The 25,123-nt window shown below is 47.5% G+C and overlaps 1 protein-coding gene across 2 annotated transcripts in view; it reads left to right on the top strand.

The window, feature by feature from the left end:
- Nrg (Neuroglian) overlaps positions 1-19,724 on the top strand; it is a 30,141-nt gene extending 10,417 nt beyond the window's left edge. For both annotated transcript variants that reach the window (XM_084578918.1, XM_084578919.1), the window contains exons 5-8: positions 391-1,679; positions 4,162-4,387; positions 5,586-5,793; positions 17,422-19,724. In XM_084578918.1, the coding sequence (XP_084435044.1) occupies positions 391-1,679; positions 4,162-4,387; positions 5,586-5,793; positions 17,422-17,647 (1,949 nt within the window). In that variant the 3' untranslated portion in view covers positions 17,648-19,724. The remainder of the gene's footprint in view (positions 1-390; positions 1,680-4,161; positions 4,388-5,585; positions 5,794-17,421) is intronic.
- Positions 19,725-25,123: the final 5,399 nt, after the last annotated feature.

The following is a 25,123-nucleotide window of genomic DNA, read 5'->3' as shown; positions in this document are numbered from 1 at the left end:
TTTCCTTATTAATGGTCTGCAATGCATATTGGAAGATTCTTAGCATGCTAGCAGACAGGTTTTGATCAAATTACAAACATTAGGAAGTAAACAGCGGATTTTAACAACTTTGCTAAATTAAGGGTGAGCTAGCATCAGTATGAGGAAAAAAGAGCAAATTTCATTGTTTTAAATTTCCCGTTTGTATTGGAGCTGCCTGCATGCCACAACCATATGTTGTGCTGAACAGAAAGGCGGCTATGTAATTTGAATGAGGAAATCTCGTCTTGTCAGCCATCCACAAGGCACTCGTATCAAAGTGCAACCACCATTCTTTGTGTTGTACTGCTGTTTCTCTGCATAGCATTCCTTGTGATTAACAACTTTTATTCTCGTCCTTTATGCTTGCAGATGTTCCCAATCCACCACAGATGGTGCGTGTCGAGTGTGACAGTCTCATGGCTTTGGTGGAGTGGAAGCCCACTGGTGACCGGAGAGCGCCCATCCTCTCCTACTCTATCCAGTACAACACCTCGTTCAGCCCTGACACATGGGAGGACGCCTTTGTGAACATACCAGCACCAGACACCAAGTTCAAAGTGTCCATGAGTCCCTGGGCCAACTACACGTTCCGGGTTGTGGCTCGCAACAAGATCGGGCCCTCGCTGCCCTCTGGGGCATCGTCGAGGTGCACGACTCCTGAAGATGTGCCACACAAGAACCCCGACCGCGTCATGGGCCGCGGGGACCGCTTCGACAACCTGCTCATCACCTGGACTCCGATGCCTCCCATAGAGCACAATGCACCAGGCTTCTTCTACAAGGTGCTCTGGAAGCGCGATGACATCCCTGATGCCACATGGAGCTCGCGTGTTATTGAGGACTGGAAGCTGAACAAACACGTCGAATACGGCCAGCCGACATTCAAGCCTTACCGCATCAAGGTGGAGGCGCACAACCGGAGAGGCCAGGCGCACACGGCTGCCACAGAGGTCATCGGCTACTCTGGTGAGAACGTGCCGCTTGCAGCACCGCAGGACTTCAAGCTGGCACAAGTGGTTGACGCCCGGTCGGCCAACTTTACCTGGAGCCCTGTGAGCTCAGAGTCGGTGCGGGGCCACTTCCGCGGCTACAAGATCCAGACGTGGACGCCCGACGAGGGCGAAGAGAAGTTGAGGGAAGTGGTGGTGCCGGCCAATGTGACCACAGCTCTGGTCAGCCTGTTCCGACCGTTCTCGCGCAATCTGGTTCACGTGCTTGTGTTCAACGACATGTACAATGGGCCGCCTTCGGACAGCATCGAGTTCATGACGCCGGAGGGCACTCCGGGGCCTGTTGCGTCGTTTGAGGGCATTCCAATGGGGTCAACGGGTGTTTACCTGCTTTGGAAACGGCCACTGGAGACCAACGGTGTGCTCACCGGATACCACATTTACTACGAGGAAGTGCGTGGCACTCAGCTGGGGCCCAAAATGGAACGCCAGCCTCCTGTGCGTGACCCGCTGGAGTCGCGTGCCAAGCTGGCAGGCCTCAAGCCACGCACCAAGTACCGCATCACCATTCAGGCAGCTACTGCGCAGGGCCAGGGCGACCCCTACTTCATCGAATTGGAAACAGCAGACCAGTCGGAGCGTGTCCCAGACATGCCAGACTTCACTTGGGCTTACTTGCCAGACCAAGATGGGCATGCCGCTGTGCAGGTAGGAACGTTGTTATATATATTGTTATCAATGTTTGCTTAATAAGGTAGTGCAGGCACAGTGAACCTTTCAAATACATAATGCATCGAAATCAGGGATGACACAATGTGTGGACGATCGGTGAGAGTTTGCAGCCTGGAGGAAAACGGGCTGCCAGTGACTGCTTTGCCACTGTAATATTTTACTAGCAATAGTGCTTGCTTGGCCGATTGTTTGGAGTGGTGCTCGACATGTGTGACCTAAGTTTTTAGTGAAGGATTGACATCGGCTGGGCTGCTTTTACTGCACGCATCACTTTGTGATGCACACTGGATCCTTAAGCGACAGCTTAAGTTTTCCATGTTGTGGAAAGGTTGGTGCATCAGCATTATCATAGTTAGCCATGAGCAATAAATCCTGATTGGTTGACGTGGTCATGGCGTCGCAGCCTCACAACTTCTTTGCGTAGGAATTTCAAACAGCCCGCAATGCTCGTTTGAAATGCTCGTTTGAAATTTGACATGAAATGCAAATTAAAGGCTGGCGTATGTTTGAAACCATCTAATTTTACAAACTAATTAATTTCAATTAAAAAACATTTAGAGTCTTAGGCAGGATTCGAACCATCACCTTTCGTTTGCGAGCCATCCGCGAGCTACCTACTGGGCCACGTCAGGAGTTTTTACTTATGTTGTGTTGTCTTTTGCATAAAGTGGTGCCTTGCAACTGCATGTTATAAGTATGTGTGTAATCAAACAGGACCACAAGCCTCTGTTCCGTCATATCCTGAAGACAGGCCTTTAAATGTGCACACAATCTTTATGGTTAACTGTGACTAGATTCAAAGCAGCCTTTAATGTGAACCATGTTGGGCCTAGTGATACAAAGCGAACAGTGTACCACAGCTATGTGCGCTGCACCACAAGAAAATGCACTGCCTGTGTAAGTGCACTGCCCATTCGCACCTTTGCACAGTATAACGTTTGACCATATAGAGTGAACATCAAGCGCCCAAGATTAGTCAACAGCACTGAGGCACTGTATGTTTGTTGTTCCAGGCAGTCAGGTGTGCAGGACATGTTCATTGTCTCATCGGGTGTCAAAGGGAAGTTATCGTCATCTGTTAGCTTCCGGTGGAGCAGATCACGCACCCGAATATATGTACACATGAAACAGCTCTTTTGACTTGCACATTTCTTCTTTTTTTTGTGTGTGTTACTGGCTGCTGAATTTGGGTGCGGCCCTTACCGGGGTCATCCTTTAGGCCACAGAAAAGAGAAAAAAATGGGCACCAACATATTGAAAGCTCCTTAGCGCCATCTGTTAAATGCGGAGAAAAGCTCAACTTTTGGATTACAGTGGGAGGTGACACGACGCAGAAGGCATGCGAGAGAAACGGCCAGTCGGCACCTTGCGAGATGATGTAGTTATTGACATGATTTGCAGTGAATGACTCTACTTATCCTAGGACATTAAAAGTCCACGAAATGATGCAGGCAGGCTTTAGTAATGCAGCCAGCATTGCTCGAAGTCATTTGTCTGCATGCCTTCCCTTGAGCAGTGATGTGAGTGTACAAGTATATATAGCAGGAGTGATGCGGTTTTATCCAGCTGTTATCTTAAACCTTCCTAAACTGGCACCTCCTTGGAGTCAAGAATTATGAACGAACATGCATGCATGGCTACAGATGCTCTAGATGCCCTCTCTCTCCCTCCCTCTGTCATTGCTGTCTGTTTCTGCACTCCTCTCATGTCTTTTTCGCTTCCAGAAACTTAAGGTGGCTCTGCCTCCAGGCTTTTAACCCTACAAAACTGTCTAGCTAGGCCAGAGCTTTTGTGCGACCCTTTCTTTTTCTTTTTTGTGCGGGCAGGAGTTTTGCAGACCCTGAAAATTGATTCGCTGACCCTTGTTTGAGAAACATTGTTGTAGCATTTTGGCGGCCCAGAAAGAGATGCACCAGATGTCTGGGAGTATCCTGTTCTGGTGTGTGTGCTAGTGACTTTTGCAGGCACCAACTCATATTTATTTTCAGACTGTCTTCATATAATGTCTTCATGTTTGTCAAAATACTTGCAGTATTACAGAAGTAGGCTATCCTACCTCAATTCTTGCATGCCAATGTACTGTTTATTTTTCAGAAAGACAAAGGGAGTCCCAGATTTCTTTTTCATTCCTGGGTATCTAAGTGACATCACTTGCTACACTCCTGCTAACTGCACTGTCGTCTGCTGCATGTATCACTGATAGCTCCACCTCTAATAGTTGAAGCAGCAACATCGGTACATAGGACTTAAAAATGGCGCTGACTTGTGCTGTGTACTGCATCTAGGTTTCCATGTCCACTGACGTGTGACAAACCAACCCGCTGCGGTGCAAGTCCTGCTTTTACCTACCCCCAAGGAATAAATTTCATAGCACGGCAATGCTATAGGTGTAACCTTAAACATGGTGTAACCTAAACATGGCTGAAGTGACGCACCTCGTTTTGGGTACGGTTTACAGGTGACATGGCTGCCAGCAATGGCCGGCCACCCGGGCAGCCACTTCTATGTCCAGTACCGCCGCAAGGGTGATGAGATGTGGGAGACCACCATGGTGGAGAAGAACGAGGACAACATTCTGGTCAAGGGCCTGGAGACGGGCGCCCTGTATGAAATGCGTGTCATCGCCGTGGACGGCAAACACCAGCGACCTTCGCGGATAGAGGAGGTCGAGACTGGAGGCCTTGGTTAGTACTGGCTGCATGCTGTGCGCATTCGCAGTAAGGCACATGGCAAAGAATATTGCTGTTTAACATTTGGAGGTTAGAAATTTCTTTCTGTGCTAAACTGCTAGTGGAAGAAGTTGACTGGGCTTCACTGCAGCTGGTTCATTTGTTGCTCCCTGCTTGCTTTCTTGAGGGCCTGTTGGTTTTTTGTTCAGATGAAGGGAAGCACTGTATGCCATCGAAAACATGAGAGCCTAGGTCCCTGTTACAGTGTTTTAACCCCTAAAACATATTAGCTCAGTCTGCACTACGATAGGAGTTTGCGGAACCCACAAAAGTAGCTCGCGGAACCCAGATTGAGAACTCCTGGCACAGCCCTATGGTTTAGTTGGTACAGTGACTACCAACACAGTTGTCCTGGACAAGGACTAATATTCGTTAAGACTTTCTAGAGCTTCTGTGAAAGCTGTATCAGCTTCTTTTGTAACCATGTGGTTGTTTTTGCATGACGGTAATGAGTAATTGTTTCCTTATATAATAAATTCCACTTTGAGGCATCCCGTTAAGCTCATTGGACAACACATTGTTTCCACTTCAGATCCCCTTTCCCTATTCTCTGCTATTCTTCTGTTGTCGACCGCAAAGCTTTTGGGAAAGCTGTGTAGGTTTCGTTTGCAAATGTATGGCTGTATAATTGCGTGGATAGTAATGAGGAATTGTCCACTTATTACAAATGCATACTGCCTTGGAGAATTTGGACCTGCCATGGCGATGCAGTGGTTAGGGCACTCGACTGCTGTGCCCAGGGATGCAGAATCGAATGCCGACCGGGCGGTCGCTTTTCGATGGAGGCGAAAAGCAAGGTGCCCATGTGCTGTGCGGTGTCACTGCGCGTTAAAGAATACCAGGTGGTTGAAATTTCTGGAGCCCTCCACTACAGCATCTCTCATGCCTGAGTCGCTTTGGCATGTTAATCTCCATAAACCAAACCAAACCAAATCTTGGCGGATTTCTCTTAAACGCGCTGGATTTGCTTTGTTTTATGTTGGCTTGCACTTTAAAGCTGCATTCAGAATTTGGCACTGTTCAGTCTTTTTTTATCTTGCACTAGCCTGTTCATTTCTCCATTCTGTTAACAGAGGGCTGTTCTAAGCCATAAGGGTTGTGTGAGCCTCTGTGAAGTTGATGCTGAGCTTGCTATGTGTGTGTGTGGTTACAGCCATCCGGGCGCCGGGCAGTCCGGACGCGGTGGCCGGTGCAGCCTGGTTCATCGGCATGATGTGCGCCCTGGCGCTGCTCCTGCTGCTGCTCATCCTCGTGTGCCTGGTGAAGCGCAACCGCGGTGGCAAGTACTCGGTCCACGACAAAGAGGTGGCCCAGGGCCGGGACCTGGACTACGACGGTGGCTTCCATGAGTACTCCAAGCCGTGAGTATCTGTAGCAGCTCTCTACATATGCGATCCTGCTTTAGCCATTGTGCAGCTTGCAGTGTGTGATGGTTGTCTAGATCCGCGTCACCGACGGACAGGTGGCAATTCTCTGGCATCTGTTTGCGAATTTTCTCGGCATTTTGTCAAACTTGTTGTAAAGCGGTTCCTTTCGTTCAGTACAAGCTGTCTGTGAAGGACCTATCTTTCATGTTTGGCTTGCTGTTGCATATCACCAGCAGAAGTAGATGTCTGTGTGCAAAAGCTGCATGAAACATATAGTGGCTTTAGAATTGATACAAATGTCACTAAGTTTAGTTCACCTTGAACTTCACAGAAAATGTAGAACCTCTTTGATTCAATGAAGCCAGCAGTTTCACCAACTGTGGAAGGTACAGGGAAACGTGCACAGTGGAACCCCGACTATGCGTCCCCCGTTAATATTATGACCCGCATTTTGTTACAGATGGTGAAGGCCTGGCAAATCCCCTGTAAGGGTAGTGTATTAAAAACCTCGATTATATGTTAAAAAGCTATGCATGCCCGATGCATACAATGGCAGACGAGAACTGTTTGGATTGGGAGAAGATGGTGAGCAGCTTATTGGCAGACTTCATGTCTCCGGAGGGTGTTTCAAATCGTAGTCAAGGCTGAGACATGCTACGGTGCAGTGCAATGTGTGGTAGAACCAGAAGCGCGATGAGAAGTTCGAATAGCAAAGCATGCTGTTCAAATGACACGCTAAATCTTTGCTGCCATGCAGACATAAACATAACGACAAGATATTCAAGCAGCAGAGCTCGTAGGTGTGTTAGTTTGTTCGCATTTCTTTTTTTCATCACGCACTATAACATTACGGCACAATTTCAAGCAAGGATGCTACAATTTATTTATTTACTGATACTGCAATCCCAGTTAATTAAACAATAGATTGTTTTACTTTTATATAGAATTTGTAACCAGAGAAAGCTTTGTAGTCCTTAGTCCTTTTTTCTTTATTTTTATTACAAGAAAAGACGTACGTATGAGGCATATAAGCAAATAGCTGGTACCGTTTAAGGCAACCGGCACCATTCTACTTGAATGCTTAAGGGGGGAGACGGTTTCTTGAGCAAAAAAATCTCGAGAAAGTAGATTTTTCACAACTAGAATTTTCGAAATCTCCTTTTTCTACTGGTTTATGAATTTTTAGACCGCTAGAGTCAATATTTCGGCTGTAATAGGATTAAAGAATTGATATCCGCGCACACTCGGGGCAAATTTTGATGCAAAACCACGCTCTTTTTGCGATACGCAGTTATCATTCTCCGGTAGTGATTGCCGCCATCTTGGTCTCGTTTGAAAGAGCAGCTTTTCATATTCAATTTCGCCCGATTGCTGCGCGTTTACGACTATTGGTTGTGGAGAAAAAAGCGCCAAAAAAAATATGGTCTTGACGTGCGCTGCTATTCGCTAGTCGGCGCATGTGACTAAAACCTGTCACCCGTTTGGCTGACATGCTTCCCATTGTCTGCTTGTCACGTTTGTGGCGGGCCGCAAGCGCCAGTGGGCGCCATCTTATGGGAGTATCATCACTGGTGCATCTCGCAACGATGTCGGCGCCAAAGTTCTGAACGACGCACAAGTTCGGAAAGAAGAGGAAAAAGTCACTCGTATCACCGCCTGCATCTAGTCGTGATGTGCTGACTGGGTTAGGCCTGACGTCAACGCCAGCCACGGACGCAGAAACTTCCGACTGCGGACGGATTCGCCGAGACACCCCGATGCTGCAACCTTCCGATATCGAAGCAATCGGAAGGAAAGCGCATGCAAAACTTCAACAGATGGCATCGACCCCTGCAACGGAGCGCAAGGCAGCTTTTGTCGGCGGAAGAGAAGACACCGCCGAAGATGCCGCGGTAACCGCTGCCGAGCCGCTCGACGACGAGACCTTCACAGTTATCAGCTTGAGTTTCATGAATGCGCTGCTACAGTGAAAGCTCGTTAATTCACAACTCGTTAATTCGAAATTTTGGATAATTCGAAATAGTCATCGTGGTCCGGTCCACAGTGCATAGAATTCTATGCGCGTAACAGCTCGTTAATTCACTCAAAAATTGGCGCCGCCACCCATAATTCGAACTGCGCACCGCCAAGCGGCGCTGTTAAAAACCATCGTTGGAAGCTTTCACGGCAGAACGATAGATGGCACAACCATCGGGGCGCCGCTAGGGTGCTGGAACAAGTACTAAACAGTCTTTCCTGCCGCGACTCCTTCGAGGAACGACGTTTTAGTGTTATCGACCACGGTTTCGTGTTGCATTTCGTGAGCCCTCGTTTTGCACGCCGCTTGTTGTGAGCTTGTGTCCGCGAGATGTGTTCGCATGGGAAATACTGTGCCAAGACGGTGAAGGAGAAAGTGGCTATTTTACGCGAGGTGGATGAATGGCAGGCAAGCAAAGTGGAAATCGCGAAAAAGCACGGGATTCCACCAAGCACGTTGTCGACGTACGTCCGAAATAGGAAGGCCATCGAGGATGCCTATGAAGCCGAAGATTTCGCCAGCAACAGAAAAAGGCTTCGGTTAGCCAAGTATCCGGAAATTGAGACCGCTGTGATCACGTGGGTGAAAGAAATGAGAAGCGCTGACATTCCACTGAGCGGCCCAATTACCGTAAAAACCCGCGTATAATACGAGTTTTTTTTCCAACTTTCAGCGTTCCAAATTTCCGCCTCGTATTATTTGCGGATCCCAACCAAAATGTCAAAGTTTTGCGAGAAGTTTTGGTTTCGTTGTTGCCGCGTGGCTACGGCTTGGCTTTGTTATCGATGTGCGGCTACGGCTTGGCTTCGTTGCCCTAACGTGGCCGCACCCCGCAGTGGCCACGACGTCGAGGTGTCGTCTCTTTGTTGTTGAGTCGTCGAGTGCGCACAGCATCAGCGCATGTGCTCTCGTGCAAACCACGGTTCGCGAAAAAGTGCACGCTTTTTTCTTTAAGTGAACGAGCAGGATGCCAGGGTCTCGGAAACAGTACTCGGCTGCTTTTAAGAGAAAGGTGATTTTAGTTGCTGAAAACATCGGCAACAGTGCGGCCGGGAGGCAGTTTGGCGTCACCGAGGGAAGCATTCGCGGATGGCGACGACAGAAAGAAGCCCTTTTCGCGTGCAAGGGAATGCGAAGAAGCTTTCGCGGGCCAAAGAATGGCGCATTCCCGGAAATTGAACTCGCTCTGACGGAGTTCGTACGAGAACAGCGAGCATCGCATCTAGCTGTGAGCGTAGAGCTTATGCAAGCAAAAGCTAGGGAGCTTGCAAGGGAAAAGGGAATTCCGAGCTCCGCCTTCAAAGCAAGCAAGCACTGGATACATCGCTATATGTGCCGTGCTGGATTCTCGCTACGCCGGCGAACCTCGATTTCACAAAAGCTGCCCGAATCCTTCGAAGAGCTGCTGGTGGCTTTTCAGCGCCACGTGATTTCTTTGCGAAAGACCAAAAACTTTCAGCTGGGGCAAATAGGCAATGCTGACCAGACGCCGGTTTACCTGGACATGCCATCGCCCCTCACCGTCCATGAGAAAGGCTCTAAACAAGTTTGTATCCGGTCTACTGGAAACGAGAAGACGCGGGTTACAGTCATGCTATCGTGCACGGCAGACGGCCGCAAGCTCCCGCCCTATGTCATCTTCAAGCGCAAGACAATGCCGAAAGGTGAGGAGCTGCCGAAGAATGTCATCGTGAGATGCCACGAAAAAGGTTGGATGAACGAGGATCTTGTCCTCGACTGGGTGAAGTCAGTGTGGTGCAAACGGCCCGGTGCACTGTTGTCCTTTCCATCCATCCTCGTGCTGGACGCGTTTCGTTGCCATTTGGCCGACTCGGTGAAAAGGCTGCTAAGCGACTGCCGCACAGAACTTGTTGTGATTCCGGGTGGGATGACCTCACAACTTCAGCCTCTCGACGTTTGTGTCAACAAACCCTTCAAGGACGCAGTCAAGCGATGCTACGCGGAATGGATGCGGTCAGGTGAGCCTGCAGTGACGCCGGCCGGGCGGCTGAAGCGAGCATCGCCAGCCACGCTGTGCAAATGGATTGTGGACGCGTGGGCAAGCATCCCAGAGGAGCTTGTGCGCCGTTCGTTTAAGAAGTGCGGCATCTCAAACGCCCTCGATGGCACAGAAGATGAGTACCTGTGGGATGATTTGTCCGACAAAGAAATTTCCGAGGAAAGCGCTGCTGAAGATGAAAGTGATTGAAGTGTGAGGTCCGATTTCAATAAATGTCTTGTTTTTTCTCTCTCGTATTATATGCGGTAAAAACTTTTTTTTTCCATTTCGCGTCTCCAGAATTTCACCTCGTATTATATTCGGGTTCGTATTATACGCGGGTTTTTACGGTATCATGGCGAAGGCGGCCGATTTCGCCCTGCGCTTGAATGTGGAAGATTTTGTCGCCTCCGAAGGATGGTTTCACCGCTTTAGAGACAGACATAATCTTGTCTTCCGGGTGTTGTCTGGAGAAGCCAAAGAAGTGGATGCAGAAACTTGTGCCACGTGGCGAAGCGGTGATCTGCAGCAGTACTTAGAAAGCTACTCGGCACATGATATATTCAATGCTGATGAGACGGCTTTGTTTTATAAGCTCCAGCCCGACAGAACAGTAACATTTAAAGGGGACAGCTGTGCTGGCGGCAAGCGAAGCAAAGAGCGGATTACTGTTCTGGTCGCCGCTAATATGACCGGGACGGAGAAGGTCCCTCTTTTTGTTGTCGGCAAGGCACATAAGCCTAGATGTTTCTGCCGACGACGCTGCCGACGGAATACTCCGCCAACAGCAAGGCGTGGATGACGGGCGAATTGTTTAAAAAATGGCTCTTGAAATTCGATCGGAGGATGGAGCTAGGGAAGCGTCAAGTTCTCCTCATTGTGGATAACTGCTCGGCACACAAAGTCGACGCCGAGCTGAAAGCCACAAGGCTCGTCTTTTTGCCCGCCAACACGACTGCGGCCTTGCAGCCGATGGATCAGGGGGTGATCAGAAACATCAAGTGTTTCTATAGGTGCCACATGATCGAGCGCATGACTTTGTGCACTGGAAACCAGAAGACCAGCACCATCACATTGCTCACAGCAATGCACATGTTGGTGCGTGCATGGGAGCAGGTCACGCCGTCCACAATTGCAAACTGCTTCCACCACTGTGGCTTTGCTGCCGGAAGTATGAAAGAAAGTGGCGACGATGGGAGTCCGGAGCCTCTGCCTGCGGCTGTGCGTGCTGTGCTGCAGGACGTCAGTTTTGATGATTACGTTGGAGTAGACAGCGATGCAGCAGTGTGCGGTGCCCTAAGTGATGAGGACATTGTCGCTGAAATTGTTGGGGAGCAGTCTGTCCCAGAAGAGGCAGAAGACGAGGACGACGACGAGGAGCAAGAGCCCGTGCGTCCATCCGCGGCAGAAGTTATGGGAGCGCTGAATGTCGCGCGCCTTTTCTTCAGCTTTGAAGAGGGGGAAGAAGACTCCCTGCGTCGCATTCGCATGCTAGAAGACCGAGTGAGTACGGTAGCCCTCAGAGAGAAGAAGCAGAAGATGATAACAGACTTTTTTGCTAAATAAATGTTTTTCGTGCCCTCCGGGCATCAAACGCCTTCATTTTTGCTCACTTTCATTAGTTCGAATTTTGGTTAATTCGAACTGGCCTGGCGGCCCCGTGGAATTTGAATTAACGAGCTTTTACTGTAGTGTGTGAAGTGCAAAGTGTGCAGCGATGATATCAACATAAAAAAATGTGGCAACGAATATGACCTTGCGGTGAAATTGACTATTTTATGCGTGAATTGCGGTGACATTAATTGTGGGTGGAGTTTGCCGCGTGTGATTGGTATACAAAAAAAAGGATCCGTTCATTGTGAGCATTCTCGCCGCGCACGTGATGCAAGCAACTGATAATCAGCGTGGTGCGCTAAATGATACATTCTTGGTAATGAATATATCTCATCGAGGCTTGCACACAAAAACGTGGCAAAAATATGTCAAGAAGGAGTTGACGCCCGCGGTGGACCGTGCAGCCAAAAAGATGACAGCTGACAGCGCGCAATTCGTTCGGGAGGTTTGCTCGGAGTTGAATCTCGGACAACCCGGAAATATCGCACTTTCATTTGACGGCTAGTGGATGACACATGGGCATTCCTCGCATATCGGAATTGGAACAGTTATTGAACTTTTCACTGGACCTGTGGTTGATTATGTCGTGCTGAGAAGTTTTTGCACCGCGTGTGAACGGGGCCCAAAAGGCGATGACTCGGCGTTGGAATCAAGGTCACAAATGCCAGAAGAACACCACCAAGAAGGCTGGTGAAATGGAAGCAGAGGCTGCACTTATCTTATTCAAGCGATTCCTACAACAGCACAGCCTCTGGTACACAACCATGTTGTCTGATGGGGACAGCCGACTGCATAAACCATGTTAAGAAGCGCATGGGAACTGTTCTACGCAATGTGGTCTCGAAACGAGAGGTTCTGGTGGAGAATCCCTTGGTGGCAAACGAAAGCTTACAGGAGATCTCATTTCCAAGTTGAGCTCCTACTATGCATGGGCTTTGAAATCGCGCACTGGTGACGTAGAGGCCACACAAAAGGCTGTGATGGCCACCTGCCATCATGTAATATCTAATGATGTCACCTACAACCACAGCTTCTGCACAATAGGCCCCGAGTCTTGGTGCAAGCAGAATGCTGCAGAGGCCACAGGTGAGATGATGCCACATCACTGACACAACTTGCATCTTGTGAAGCTTTGCTGCCAGTGAGCACATCCAACAAGGCCATACCCAGGACAATAACGAATGTTTACGTTCTGTGATTTGGGCACTTGCACGTAAGGAACGCCATGCCTCACTCTTCACGGTCCAGGCCGCTGTGTTTGAGGCTGTGATGAAATTGAATGCAGGGAGTGAAAGAACAGCGACACGCATTTTGAAAGAGCTGCACCTGACTGCCAGCCCCCAGACAACAAAACGCATGCAGGAGAAAGATAAGCAAAGGAAGAGTGCATGTGCACAGAAGCACAAGTTCACAGAAAATGTGCAGCGCACGCTAAAAAAAATGCCATTTAAATGCTAGTAATCAATCTGATCACATTCCAGGAGGCTATTGGCAACTTTCCTAGGTGACTTGATGGATAATTTAAAAGTTTTTTTCAATAAAGATCACTCTGCATATTTTTCTTGTTTTTCTCGGAACGTAAATTTCAGATTCCGAGTGACTTTCAAAGTGGCATATCTCAGCATCTATAGCTGAGAGAACCACAATTTTTTTTTCCAAGCATGCAATGTTGAGAGCAGATTTTTTTAATTAAGGAAATTTTTTTAATGATCTTGTTGCTAATTGCATGTTAGTCGCAATGTTTTGCACAAATTTCATTCTGCTGTAAAATCAGTAATGATGGGAAAATTAGAAAACTGTTTCCTACATTGGGTTCCGTTTTCTTTCTAGAGTCAAACCATGTGTCATTTATGAGCTTTTATTTTTTACTTTTCTTTATATTGTTCTAGTGAACAATAGGGGGCTAATTAATTGTACTTTGAGAACTAATTGACCTTTCAAGAAAGTAATTATATTTTTTGAATCAGCATGAAAAATTAGTTAAGGATATGCAATTTCATTGAGTTTGGTAGAGAAATAAAAAAGATTTCACCAGAAACAGTTTCCCCCCTTAACAAAACTAGTATAAAAACTAGTACAGTTGAACCCCTCTATAACGAAAGCTCTCAAGAACGAAATTCTCGCGACAACGAAAAATTCTGGCGCCCCCGGCGAACTCCCATAGGGTTCAATGCATTTGTCCCCTCTCAACAGTGAAGGGTTTTTAAAAAGCAGTCCCGCATTAACGAAAGTTTGAGGTAGTGATCTGCAACATTTTTTCGGCACATCAGCCAGTCGGGAACATAGAATGGGCGAAACTGCAGCAGCACACTCATCCGACAAGTCGAGCCCGTTCATTTCACCTGCCAACAAGCACCGGCGCAGCCATTTTTGTTTACTTTCGGTTGGTTCGGTAATGATGATGATAGCAAAGCATATTTTTTTTTTTGCCCGCTGAAAGCGGCTTTTTGCTAGCCTGTCTGTTGGCCACTACGCATGTATGTGACGTTTCACGCCACGTGACGACACCGCCGGCCAACCGGGGAAGAGCAAGGAACCTCCTTTTTTTCTCTTTTCGCTAGTGCGCCGACCATGCGACCACGCTATCTCGCCGATCTCGCCATCCGCCTTGTGCCGCTCGCGACTTGCCTGTGTACAGTGTTTTTTGTTGTTGTTTTTTTACTGTCGGAAACATGCCGCCTCCTGTAAAGAAGCGCAAGTTTTTGACGCTGCAGGAAAAGGCTGCAATTATCGCCGAAGCTGAAAATGGCAGGAAGAAGACTGATATTGCGGAGGAGTTCGGTATCCCGTGCAGCTCGCTTTCTACGATTCTGAAATCAAGGAATGGCATCATGGCGGCACTCCAGAACGGCGCGCGCGCTCAGAACAAGACTTTGGCAGCGCCGGTCTACGAAGACGTGGACAAAGCCGTATTTCAGTGGTTCCTGGACAAGAGAGCGAACAAGGTGCCTTTGTCCGGAAGCCTCCTGCAGCAAAAGGCGATTGACTACGCGTGCATTCTGGGGCACGACAACTTTAAGGCGAGTGCCGGATGGCTAAGTCGATTTAAAGCGCGGCACTGCATCGTCGCCAAAGTATTGTCGGGGGAGTGTGCGAGCGTAGACGCTGAAGCAGCATCTTCCTGGATGGAGAAAAGTTACGAAGGCATAATGGACGAGTACGAGCCCTCCGAAATTTATAATGCGGACGAAACGGGCTTCTTCTATGAAATGTTGCCTTCAAAAACGCTAGACCTGAAAGGAAAAAAATGCCATGGCGGCAAGCTGAGCAAAAAGCGGGTCACCATTCTTTTATGCTCAAACATGGATGGATCTGACAAGCGTCCCCTCCTCGTGATCGGCCGGAGCAAGACTCCACGGTGTTTTAAACGTAACCGAAAGCTTCCGGTCCAGTACACTGCAAACCAAAAAGCGTGGATGACGCGCGCAATATTCACAAGCTGGCTGGAAGCCTTTGATACGGACATGCGAAAGCAGGGCAGATCTGTCTGCCTTTTTTTGGACAACTGCAGTGCGCACCACATTGAAGACGTTGCCCTGACGAGCATCCGCTTGATTTTTTTCCCCGCGAACTGCACATCCGTTATCCAGCCTCTTGATCAGGGGGTTATCAAAAGTGTGAAGTCTGCGTACCGAAGAAGGCTCATACAGCGGATGTTGCTAAACATCGAAATGAAGCGACCGACGGAAATTGATCTCTTCATGGCGCTGGAGATGCTTGCCGGCGCGTGGATTGCTACTTCAGCCACGCTTGTCCAGAACTGCTTCAGGCACGCCGGCTTCGCAGCTGGTCAGCACGCCTTGGCAGAACCGGAAGCTGCAAGCGGTGATGATCTGCAGCCACTAACCGAAGCATGGAACGCGCTTCGCAGTGTAGATACAATGGTGCCAGAGGCTGTTGAACTGGAGGACTTTTTGTGTGCGGACGCCGACTTGATCGTGCACGAGGAATTCAGCGACGACGCTATTATCGACAGTGTGCGCAAAGGAAATGAGGCGAGTGACAACGAAGATAGCGAAAACCAAGCACAAGGTAAGCAAGTAAGCTCGCGTGATGTGCTTGATGCATTCGATGTGATCCGGACTTTTCTCGGCGACCACGACGACGACGACGAAGCTATGCATAGCTTATCAAGCTGCGAAGCCAGAGTCGTCAAGCTCCTGCACAGCAATGTCAAGCAGAGCAAAATAAGCGACTTTTTTAATTAAATCTTGGTTCTGGAAGGTAATGGGTGTGCTTATTTGTCCATTTTCTCGACAGCGAAATTCTCGCGACAACGAAAAGGTTTTCCTTCCCCGGCGGTTTCGTTATTGCGGGGTTCGACTGTATAAAACAAAGAACCACAACCAGCACCGCATGTCATTGCTCTCGATTGACACACGCACGTACACACTGTGACCAGTCCGGGCTTACTATCAAATATCGGCGAGCATACCCCATCAGCTCAAAGTTACTCCACAGCTGTTTGACGTTGCATTACCGAGCGCCGCTGCACATGTGAAGCCTTGCAGAAATTCCGTGGTACATATGCCGTCACTCGATTTTTCGATAGCCAACTAGCGGATTGTAGCAGCTAACAGCTGGTTTTCGTTCAGCTACCTCAATAGCATATAGTGGCTTACACGGGCTTTCTCAAGTTGCATGACGACTTTTTTTTTTTTTTCGACAGTCTTTGTCTGCTCAACTATTGCAACCTCACTACAACATATTAATTTACGAGATTCGCTGTCATATTCTCTTTTTGCTCAGTGCATGGAAATGCAAAGCGATTCGTCTGTGGTGAGGTAAGCATTAAGTTTACAGCATGTTTTCAGAAAACTGCTTCTACACTCTCTAGAATTTGAAAAATATGAGCAGCTGGATTGACCAGGTGGCCTTCTCACTTGAGCTTTACAAGAACATCCTCGGTAGCAAAATACATGATATAAGGTCAGAGCACGTGGATTTCTGCAGTCGCATTTGAAAGGACTGCGCGAGATGGTGGTCTCGCACATAGTTGTACAGACGTCGGCTGAAGCGCCCATCACCAGTGAGGCATTGTTATCAGTGGCATGATGACATGACGCTGCTCTTTTTCGGCCAAGTGCAGCAGCAATCTGTTAGAAGCGCGTTCAAAGCATGCTCCGAAGTGGTGGGTGCAAGGCTTCGCCTGCCCGAGCAGACAACAGCGCGTCTCTCTCCTCCCTTGAAAATTGAGTTATTTGATCAGTAAGCAGTAAGGAAGCTTCTCCCTGCTCTGAAATGGACTGTAAACACAGCAGAGACAGAAATTCTTCGAGGTTGTGGACTTTTTTGCTGTGTTGAAGCAGAAAATTATCAGCGCTGCTCCGTAGGCATGCCAACAGAATGAGCCAAACATCTTCAAAGTTTGCAGCAGCAGCCACATTTATGGCATGTCATGCGGAGCTTCAAATGCAGGACGTACCTGTTTGCTGTGCAATGTGGCTGAAATTTACTTGGAGCCATCTTCTGTTGCGTCTCTTGTAGCCTGTATACCGGCTTAGCACTGTCCGAAATTTGTATAATTGGGGTTTCCACTGCACCTAGCCTTCCAGTTCCTTGAACGGCCAGAAGATCAAATCAGTCGATATTGTCGACCATAAACCCTGACTGCTCATTGGAGGGTAAAATTCTAAAGGTAAAGCTCAGCTACTTTGGTCATCTGATGAGAAGAGAGGAGTCGCTGGAGAAAGATTTGATGTTGGGAAATATTTAGGGTCAGAGAAGAAGGGGTAGGCAGCAAAAGCGATAGTTAGATAGCATCCTCGAGGTGCTGCAGGTGAAGCTATGTGATATTAGGAAGACAGTGGGAGACCGGAAAGCGTGGCGTGATATGGTCCATAGGGTCACGAAGAGTCGGACGTGACTGAACGACTGAACTGAGCCTACCAGAGAGTATTGCTATAGTTGGTTTTTATTTCATTGTAACCTTCCTTGTCTGGTGAGTGAAATTGTCCCTGCCCAGCTCACAATAGTTGTGCCTTCATTACAGCGCTCAGCAGGGCGCGCCAGTGCGTGGCAGCCGGACTTCGCTGCACTCTAGCACCAAGGAGAGCGACAGCGACAGCATGGCAGAGTACGGAGAGGGCGACCCTGGCCAGTTTGGCGAGGACGGATCGTTCATCGGCGAGTATGGCCCCAAGCGCCGGCAGCAGCAGCTGCAACAGCAGCGGCCACCCGAGGCCACTTCCCCTTCGGCGCTGGCCACGTTTGTCTGAAGCTTTCTTCAGTTTGCTCTCTCTCTTTCCACTGGCTGCACCACAGCAGCCCGTGTTGCTGTCTAGAGCACAGCACAGTGAGCTGAGGAGAGAGACGCTAGAAGCTACAGCCTGCCTGCTGAGTACTGATCGTCATTGCAGTACAGGGGATGGTAGTAGGGGCAGCAGCGTGGGTGTGACACTTTGTGTGCTTGTGATCGTCACGTTTTGTGGCATGCCGTCACATTTTATGGCTGTCACATTTTTGTGGCGCTTAAGTTTTGTGATGGTCGTGATACGTTACAGGCTGCTGCTAGTTGCCGTAACATGTAGCTACATATAATAGTGACAGTGGCATGCGCAGTGTTGCGTCTTGCGATTGTCGCCTGTCGACAGTGGCCTAGTGCCACCACTTAGCGCATTGTTGCCGTTGTAACTTTCAACAATGTGTTACGGCACGACGCGGGATATTGAATCGCGCAACACGAGGCATATGTACAATAGCTGCTACAAGCTAACCAGCTGGCTTTCTTGTGGGCTGTGGTACTAAAGTCGCTCGGCTCACTGTGCTGTGTTTTAGAATAAAAGGGAAATGCCCCAAGCGCTACGCTTGGGAATTGTGAGATATCGATGTGTGCAGTGCATTAGTAGGGATTGGGTGAAGCCAGTGGTAGAAGAGGCTACGCTGCTGCTGGTTGGCTTTTTTTTTTTGCTGTTGCCGGTAGACCCAGTGCGGGCCCCCCCCCACTGGCCAGACCGTCCTCTGTGGTCACAAGGCCCCAGGGAGAGAGGAGGTAGAAAAGCGGGCCCAAGCACAGACCCCGGGCTTCAGCCTCTGCAGTGCACATTCCAGTAGGCGTATTTCTCTAGAAGAGGCCTAGTGTGTTCCTTTTCTTTCGTTTCCTGTTTTTACCCGAGTCTCTCTCACCATGCGTCTCTCCAAGAGGCTTCTTCTTCGACCTGCCGCTGTTTTTTTTTTTTTTTTCTGTTTGTACATAGTACTGCGTGTTTCATATTTTTTAGATGGCACCACACACACATGTGAAACAAAAGTGCAAGGCAGCTGCTCTTATGCTAGCTGATCTCTGTTCCTTTGTGCCCGGAGCTTTGAAGAAGGCACTGCCTGCCCATTTGCTGTTGTCATCCTTGTTCACTGCTCTGAAAGGAACTCCGGTTGTCGGGGGTTGCGGGAGGAGGAGAAAGAGGACTGGGAAAGGCTGCTTGGGTTCTTGCTTCGGCCGACATCACGGAACATCACGCAAAAGAGTCTAAAGTGCTGGGATGTTCTCATTAGGTCAAGGCTTTGTGTGCAGCTCTCCGTTCAGATGCATAATAACCTCATTTTAGAGTGGACAGAAGGAGCTAGGTTGTCATTCCTGCCATTTTTACTTTGTTCATTGTTTTAATTGCATAAAAGGAAGTCATAGTTGAACCTCAGGTAGTTTTACTCTGGACCTGTGAATGTCACAGCAGCTAGCATAATAAATTTATGGCAGAATAGCATGCTGATGTTGCATTTATGGGATAACATCAGTGTCGAAGCCCGTGCAGTTGTCCCGGTGAAATTGAAGAGTTGTGAAACTCGACACGGAATTCATTTACCTCTTTGTGATGGTGCAGGTGGTTCAAGCATAGTTCATTGATCCAAACTGCAAGGCCCGGTGAAGTTGGGGCACCCAGCGGTTTATTTACAATTCACCTATGAGCTATTTCTTTACGTTAAGTGCTCAGTGTATTGGCAACGTCCAAAGCAGGGCCCAAGCGAGCCAGTGCAGCACTCAAAGCGTGCAGCTAGGAAGTTTTTGTCACTGCCTAAGCGAACTTAAGAGCAAGTTGTCATGCGTGGCGATGTTTAGCCCACAGCATTTGCTGGCATCTTTATACATTTTTTTTCTCTCATGGCTGCTTGCCCGGCCTTAGGCCAGGCCTTATGCAGGAGGCAGCAGTCCAGTTTGGTGCAGTATTTGCACTCGAGGCCGACGAATCTCATTTTTGTGTTCCGCGTGCAAGCAATGTCTGTAAGCCAGCTGTTTCATATTGGAGGATCTTTTTTCTCGCCTAGTGTTTAGTGTACACAGCATTGCGCATTTTTTTTTTTCTTATCTGTCCCATGTCCGTGGCTAATGATGTCAGCTGTGTGTGGTAGGTATATATGTCCACATTATTACGTGACGTGGTGTACATGGGTCGCAGATCTGTATTTTGAGCTTTGTGAAAGACGTCGCGATTGAAACAAGTTGTGTTATTTTGCTGGAAGAAAATAAAGAACTGGCGTTCCGCTGCACTCTGTGTTATGCTCCTTTTTGCTATCATAATCATTGGGGAGCGATTGGCGTTGGACGTCATTTGGATTAGCGAACTGTGTGTAGAATGATGGCATTTACAGCCTTCATTTGGAGCTATATGGCTGTGCTTGGGCAGATACAATTAGTTATTGCTCCTTTGTTTCCTAGGCTTCTGATAAGCCAACAGGCGATGAGGCGAAAGCCTCAATTGTGCGATGGTCTGAAGCCCTCCACTACAGCACCTCTTTCTCTCTTTTTCGCTTCTTCCTTTTCCTTAAGGCTTGATTGAGGTGTCCATGGAGAATCCGGATAGATGCAGTGCTTTTTCTTTCCTTTCAACCAATTTGAAACAAGTCTGATGCCCGCTGTACTGCATCCGCTTCTGTATGCTGTGTGGTGGGGCGTTCGAGGAAGCAGCAAATGAAAGGCGAAGCATGGACGCCTGAATCGGACTCCCGGCGGGGTCAGCTTCATATATGCTTGAATCGCCTGGTGACGTCATGACGTCACTCGCTTATTTCACATGGCAGGCTGTGTTGTCATGGAGTCACATCCGGTCATGACGTTGCGGCTCGTCATAATGTCAACAAGTGATGATGTCATAAACAGTCACCTCTGTCATTATCATCACTCACCATCACTAACTACCACTATCATCGGTCGCTATCTACCACTAACTAGCAATGGCGGTCTCCATGGTAACCGCGTTGGCATGACGCTACACAAGGAGAGCTAAGACGTTTCACTTGCCTGACGTGGCTATCACGATGATTGACAACAATACTGGGGCAGGACGCCGGTCGTGAATATGAGGCATTAAAGGTTTTCGCCTTAATAATGAAAGAGAGATTGCATCAAGAGGAAGCAGCAAAGAGGGGAAAGAGTGAAAGGGAGAGTAAAAGGTATTGCCAAAGATGGCGCCGCCATCTGGAGGAGCGTATTATAACAGATGCAACCACTATTTTATTTGGAGTTGACCATCTTGTGTGGACTTGGAACATGTGACAACTAGGAAAGAAATTAAAAGTGAGTCCCTAAATTACACACCTTTGACACACGTCCTCTTGATAAACAATTGGCAGCAGTACAAGCAACCACAATTTGTATTTATTAAGACGAAAACATTTAATGGCTCATACTGTCGTACATTCGGTCACACTATAGCTGTAAATCATCGTGAGAGCCATGCCTGCCACGTGATAAACGTATCTTAGTTCTTGTCTAACGTCATGCCAGCGTAGTTGTCAGGGAGACCACCGCCACTATTTAGTGATAGTTAATGACCAATAATGATAGTGGCAGTTTTTTTTTTGCGGTGTTTATTGCCCCGGGGCATAAAAATGCTATGAAGTATGAAGGGTGTGGTCAAATAAATGAAAAAAGGTTGGCTGATGCAATGAAGTCGAGGAGTGAATGATGATGTGGTCCCTGCGTCCAAGCGGCATAAGATTGCTGTTTATGGGGGGAGAGGCCAGCTGCCACCAGGTGCCGGATCTGCGTTGGCTGAACTCCGTTTCATACATCAAGTGCAACACTGCCAAAGCTACAGCTCTTGTTTGCACTCTCTGCATCCGCGATGAAAAATAGTGCCTGCTCTTGACGAGAGGAAATAATAGTTATTTTGTCTGCAAGCTTAATACATCTGACATTTGCCATCAACTTCACAAAGATCATCTTTTTTACGGAGAAAGGATCGGATTCAGTGAATTTGTATGTTTTTATGTTATTTTCGTTCGTGTCGCGTTTTCGCTGCCCTGTAACCTTGCCAGCTGTGCCATTAGATGGTGCTGGCTGTGCCCTTCGCGCTAAATAGTGGCACTGCAGGAGTGGTGGAAAGTTTAGCTAAGGGAGTTGACGATATCGGAGACATAACACAGCAAGCGCAGATAGTTGTATGCACAGTACCGGAGGTGCTAGGATCGATCGGAAAGCTGGAAAAGGACGTGGTGACAGTTAATCAGGACATAAGAAAGTTAAGCCTGGAGAAGTGTTTCGAAGTGGTTGAGGTAAACAGGGAGGTGCATAAAGCAGGTTTTGGCAGGGCTTTTCAGCGAGATGGCATTCATTTTAACAGAAGAGTGGGAGTAAAGATCGGCTGGCGCCTGGCAGGCAGGGCTGTAGTTTTTTTAGCGGGGCCGCGAGGGCTTCGTGCACAGAGGCAGTTAGAAGTGAAGCAGAAGAAAGCGTAATAATGGAGGCTGAGCCCCAAAAAATGGCAAGGAGGAGGTCGAGAAAGAAAAGTACAAAAAAAAAAAAAAAAAAAAACGCTAGGATCAGCTACATAAACATGCAAGGAGGTAGAAAAAGAGCGAAATGACTAAAGATAGAACAGCAGTTGAAGGATGACAAAATAGGTGTGTGCTCTATGCCAGACTCATCTCGGGGATCTAGAAGATCCGCAGTTTATAGAAAGCTACATCTAGGAAGGGTGCAACAGAGCGAGAACAGAAAAAAAGGGTGGAGGGGTAGGTATGTTGATACACCAGGGAACAAATTGGCAAAGAATAAAATCATCTTGTAAAGAACATATCTGGGTATCAGGAACAATTGCTGGCATAAGGACATGGCTAGGGGTAGTTTATTTAGGAACAGAACACCAATGCAGGCAAGAAAACAAGGATCTTGTTGAATGTCTCAGTGACGATATTCGCCAGTTTGGAGACGAGGCCGATATTATTCTGCTGGGAGACATGAGCGGCCACATCGATGATCTGGATGGGTACACAGATTGTAACGGAAAGCTAATGCAAGATTTCTGTGAGCGACATGACCTAGTTACAGTAAATAGAGAAACAAAATGCGAAGGCCAAATCACGGAATTCCGCAACAGGCAGACGACAATTGACAACTGTCTAATGTTGCAGGGAATTTATAGCAAGGTCACAAAAATGGAAATAGACGAAGAAGGGGAATGTAGTCTGGGAAGTGATCATAAATGTATTAGTCTGCAGATGGGGCCCTTGATGAAAAGAGAAATGGAACTTAGACAAAAAGTAAACGCAAAATTAAACGACGATCAAATAGCGCAGATAGCAGCAGACATAGAGGAAGCAATAGAGAAAAGCCCCATGGAAGACTGGTATTATGAACAGGTAGAACTACTCATAAGGAGGAGACATAGAGGAAGCAATAGAGAAAAGCCCCATGGAAGACTGAGATTATGAACAGGTAGAACTACACATAAGGAGGAAAATTAAGGAGGTTAAAGTAGCAAACCGCTGGAATGGAAAGAGAAAGTCACGGAGCTGATGGAATACGGAAATCAGGGAAGCCATTTAACAATGACTGGCTGCTTCAAGGAAACACCGAGCGGCAAAGAAAGCACATGTATCTCAGGAGGAAGTCAACCAAAAATGGAAATCGTATCGACAGAAGAAACGATGTACAGGCCCTCGTCCAAAATAAAATAAAGCAGTCCACTGATCGCTAGATGGCTGACATACACGATGCCTCTAGAGGCTGACCAAGAAAATTCTGAAACCATATAAGCTGGCTAGGTAAAAAGAATCAAAGAAAGCAGGACCGGATTCAAGATAACGAGGGAAATTGTTTATATGGAGACAACGCAGTGAACTACATTACATCAGTTATAGCCGAGTCATTTAAGAGCGACGATAGGGTAATCTCCGCAAATCACGAAGCAACACAAGATAGCAGAATACAAAGCAGCTTAGAACTGACCAATCTAAACTAAAAAAAGGCAGAAAAAACTATTCCTAAAAACACATCTACAGGAATAGATGGAATTCCGATCAAGCTGATTAATCAACTTGGACCAAGAAGTAACGAAACGTTGTAAAAGCTTTGGAAACAGTCATAACGAATAAGCAAATTCCGGACAGCTGGCGGCAGAGTAAAATGAATGGGATTTATAAAGGGAAAGGAGAAAGGATGCACATAAAATCCTACAGGCCGATTACCATAACATCTGTTATGTACAGGTTGGCCATGCAGGCGGTGAAATTAAAGGTGCAAGCATGGGTAGAAAGTAACAAGATACTCGGAGAACTTCAGAACGGCTTTGGAAATGCTTAGATGATAGCCTGTTCGTGCTTACTCAATGCATCGAAATATCTAGAGTGAAAAGTAGACCTTTGTATTTGGCCTTCCTGGACAACGGGGAGTACGACAATGTAAACAGGGAACTCTTGTGGAACATATTAAAAGAAGAAGGTATCGGTTATGAGATAACAGAGTTCCCACAGGAAATATACCGGGATAACAAAGTAGGAATTACATGGGAAGGGATAAGAAGTACGGAAGCTGTCAGGGTATGCAAAGGATTAAGACAAGCATGTCCTCTATCACCGCTGCTGTTCATGCTTTATATGATAAACCTGGAACGGAGAATACAAGAAAGTAACCTAGGCTTTAACCTGTCGTATAGATTAGGTGGAAAGGCGGTATAGCAGCACCTCACCAGTTTGATGTATGCAGACGATATTGTGCTGCTAGCTGAGAGCCTGGAAGAATTGCAAACTCTAGTTAAGTGTTTCGGAGACGAAGGGGATGCTCTAGACTTCAGTTTTAGCGCAGTTAAGTCTAGTCTGATGATTTTCAATGGCTCAACTGATCAGGGTCTTAAAATACAAGGCCATGAAATACCCAGAGTAGCAGAATATAAATATCTCGAGGTATGGGTAAACGAAGGATTGGCATACATTGGAAAGCATGAACAATCACTTAAGGCCAAAGGGCAAAGAAATGACGGGATATTGAAGCATAGGGCATTGTGGGGATACAACAGGTATGAGGTTTTGAGGGGTATTTGGAAAGGAATTATGGTGCCCGGACTTACTTTCGGAAATGCGGTTTTGTGCCTAAAATCAGAGGTACAGTCGACGTTAGAAATAAATCAGAGAGCTGTCGGACGATTAGCGCTAGGTGCCCACGGCAAAACCACAAATGAGGCGGTACAGGGAGATATGGGCTGGGCATCTTTCGAAGTACGGGAAGTTCAGAGTAAAATATTAGACGAGGAACACCTGAGAAAATTGTACAGTAACAGATGGGCAGCTAAAGTATTTGAATATCTATACCTAAAAAGCGTTGACTCACAATGGAGGAAAAGAAATAGGAAACTAACCAGTAAGTACGCTAGTCACAAGGACGGAGAAATAAAGAGCATTAAGCAACATGTGAAAAACACAGAAGGTAAAAATTGGATAAATTCGATGGAAAAGAAGCAGTGTGTGGAATTATACCGAAAGTG

Source organism: Amblyomma maculatum, chromosome 9 (assembly GCF_055883805.1).
Source record: "Amblyomma maculatum isolate TAMU_Amacu chromosome 9, ASM5588380v1, whole genome shotgun sequence".
In the NCBI taxonomy this organism is placed as follows: domain Eukaryota; kingdom Metazoa; phylum Arthropoda; class Arachnida; order Ixodida; family Ixodidae; genus Amblyomma; species Amblyomma maculatum.
The sequence above is the reverse complement of the archived record's forward strand: the minus strand, read 5'-3'. Positions and strand labels throughout refer to the sequence as shown.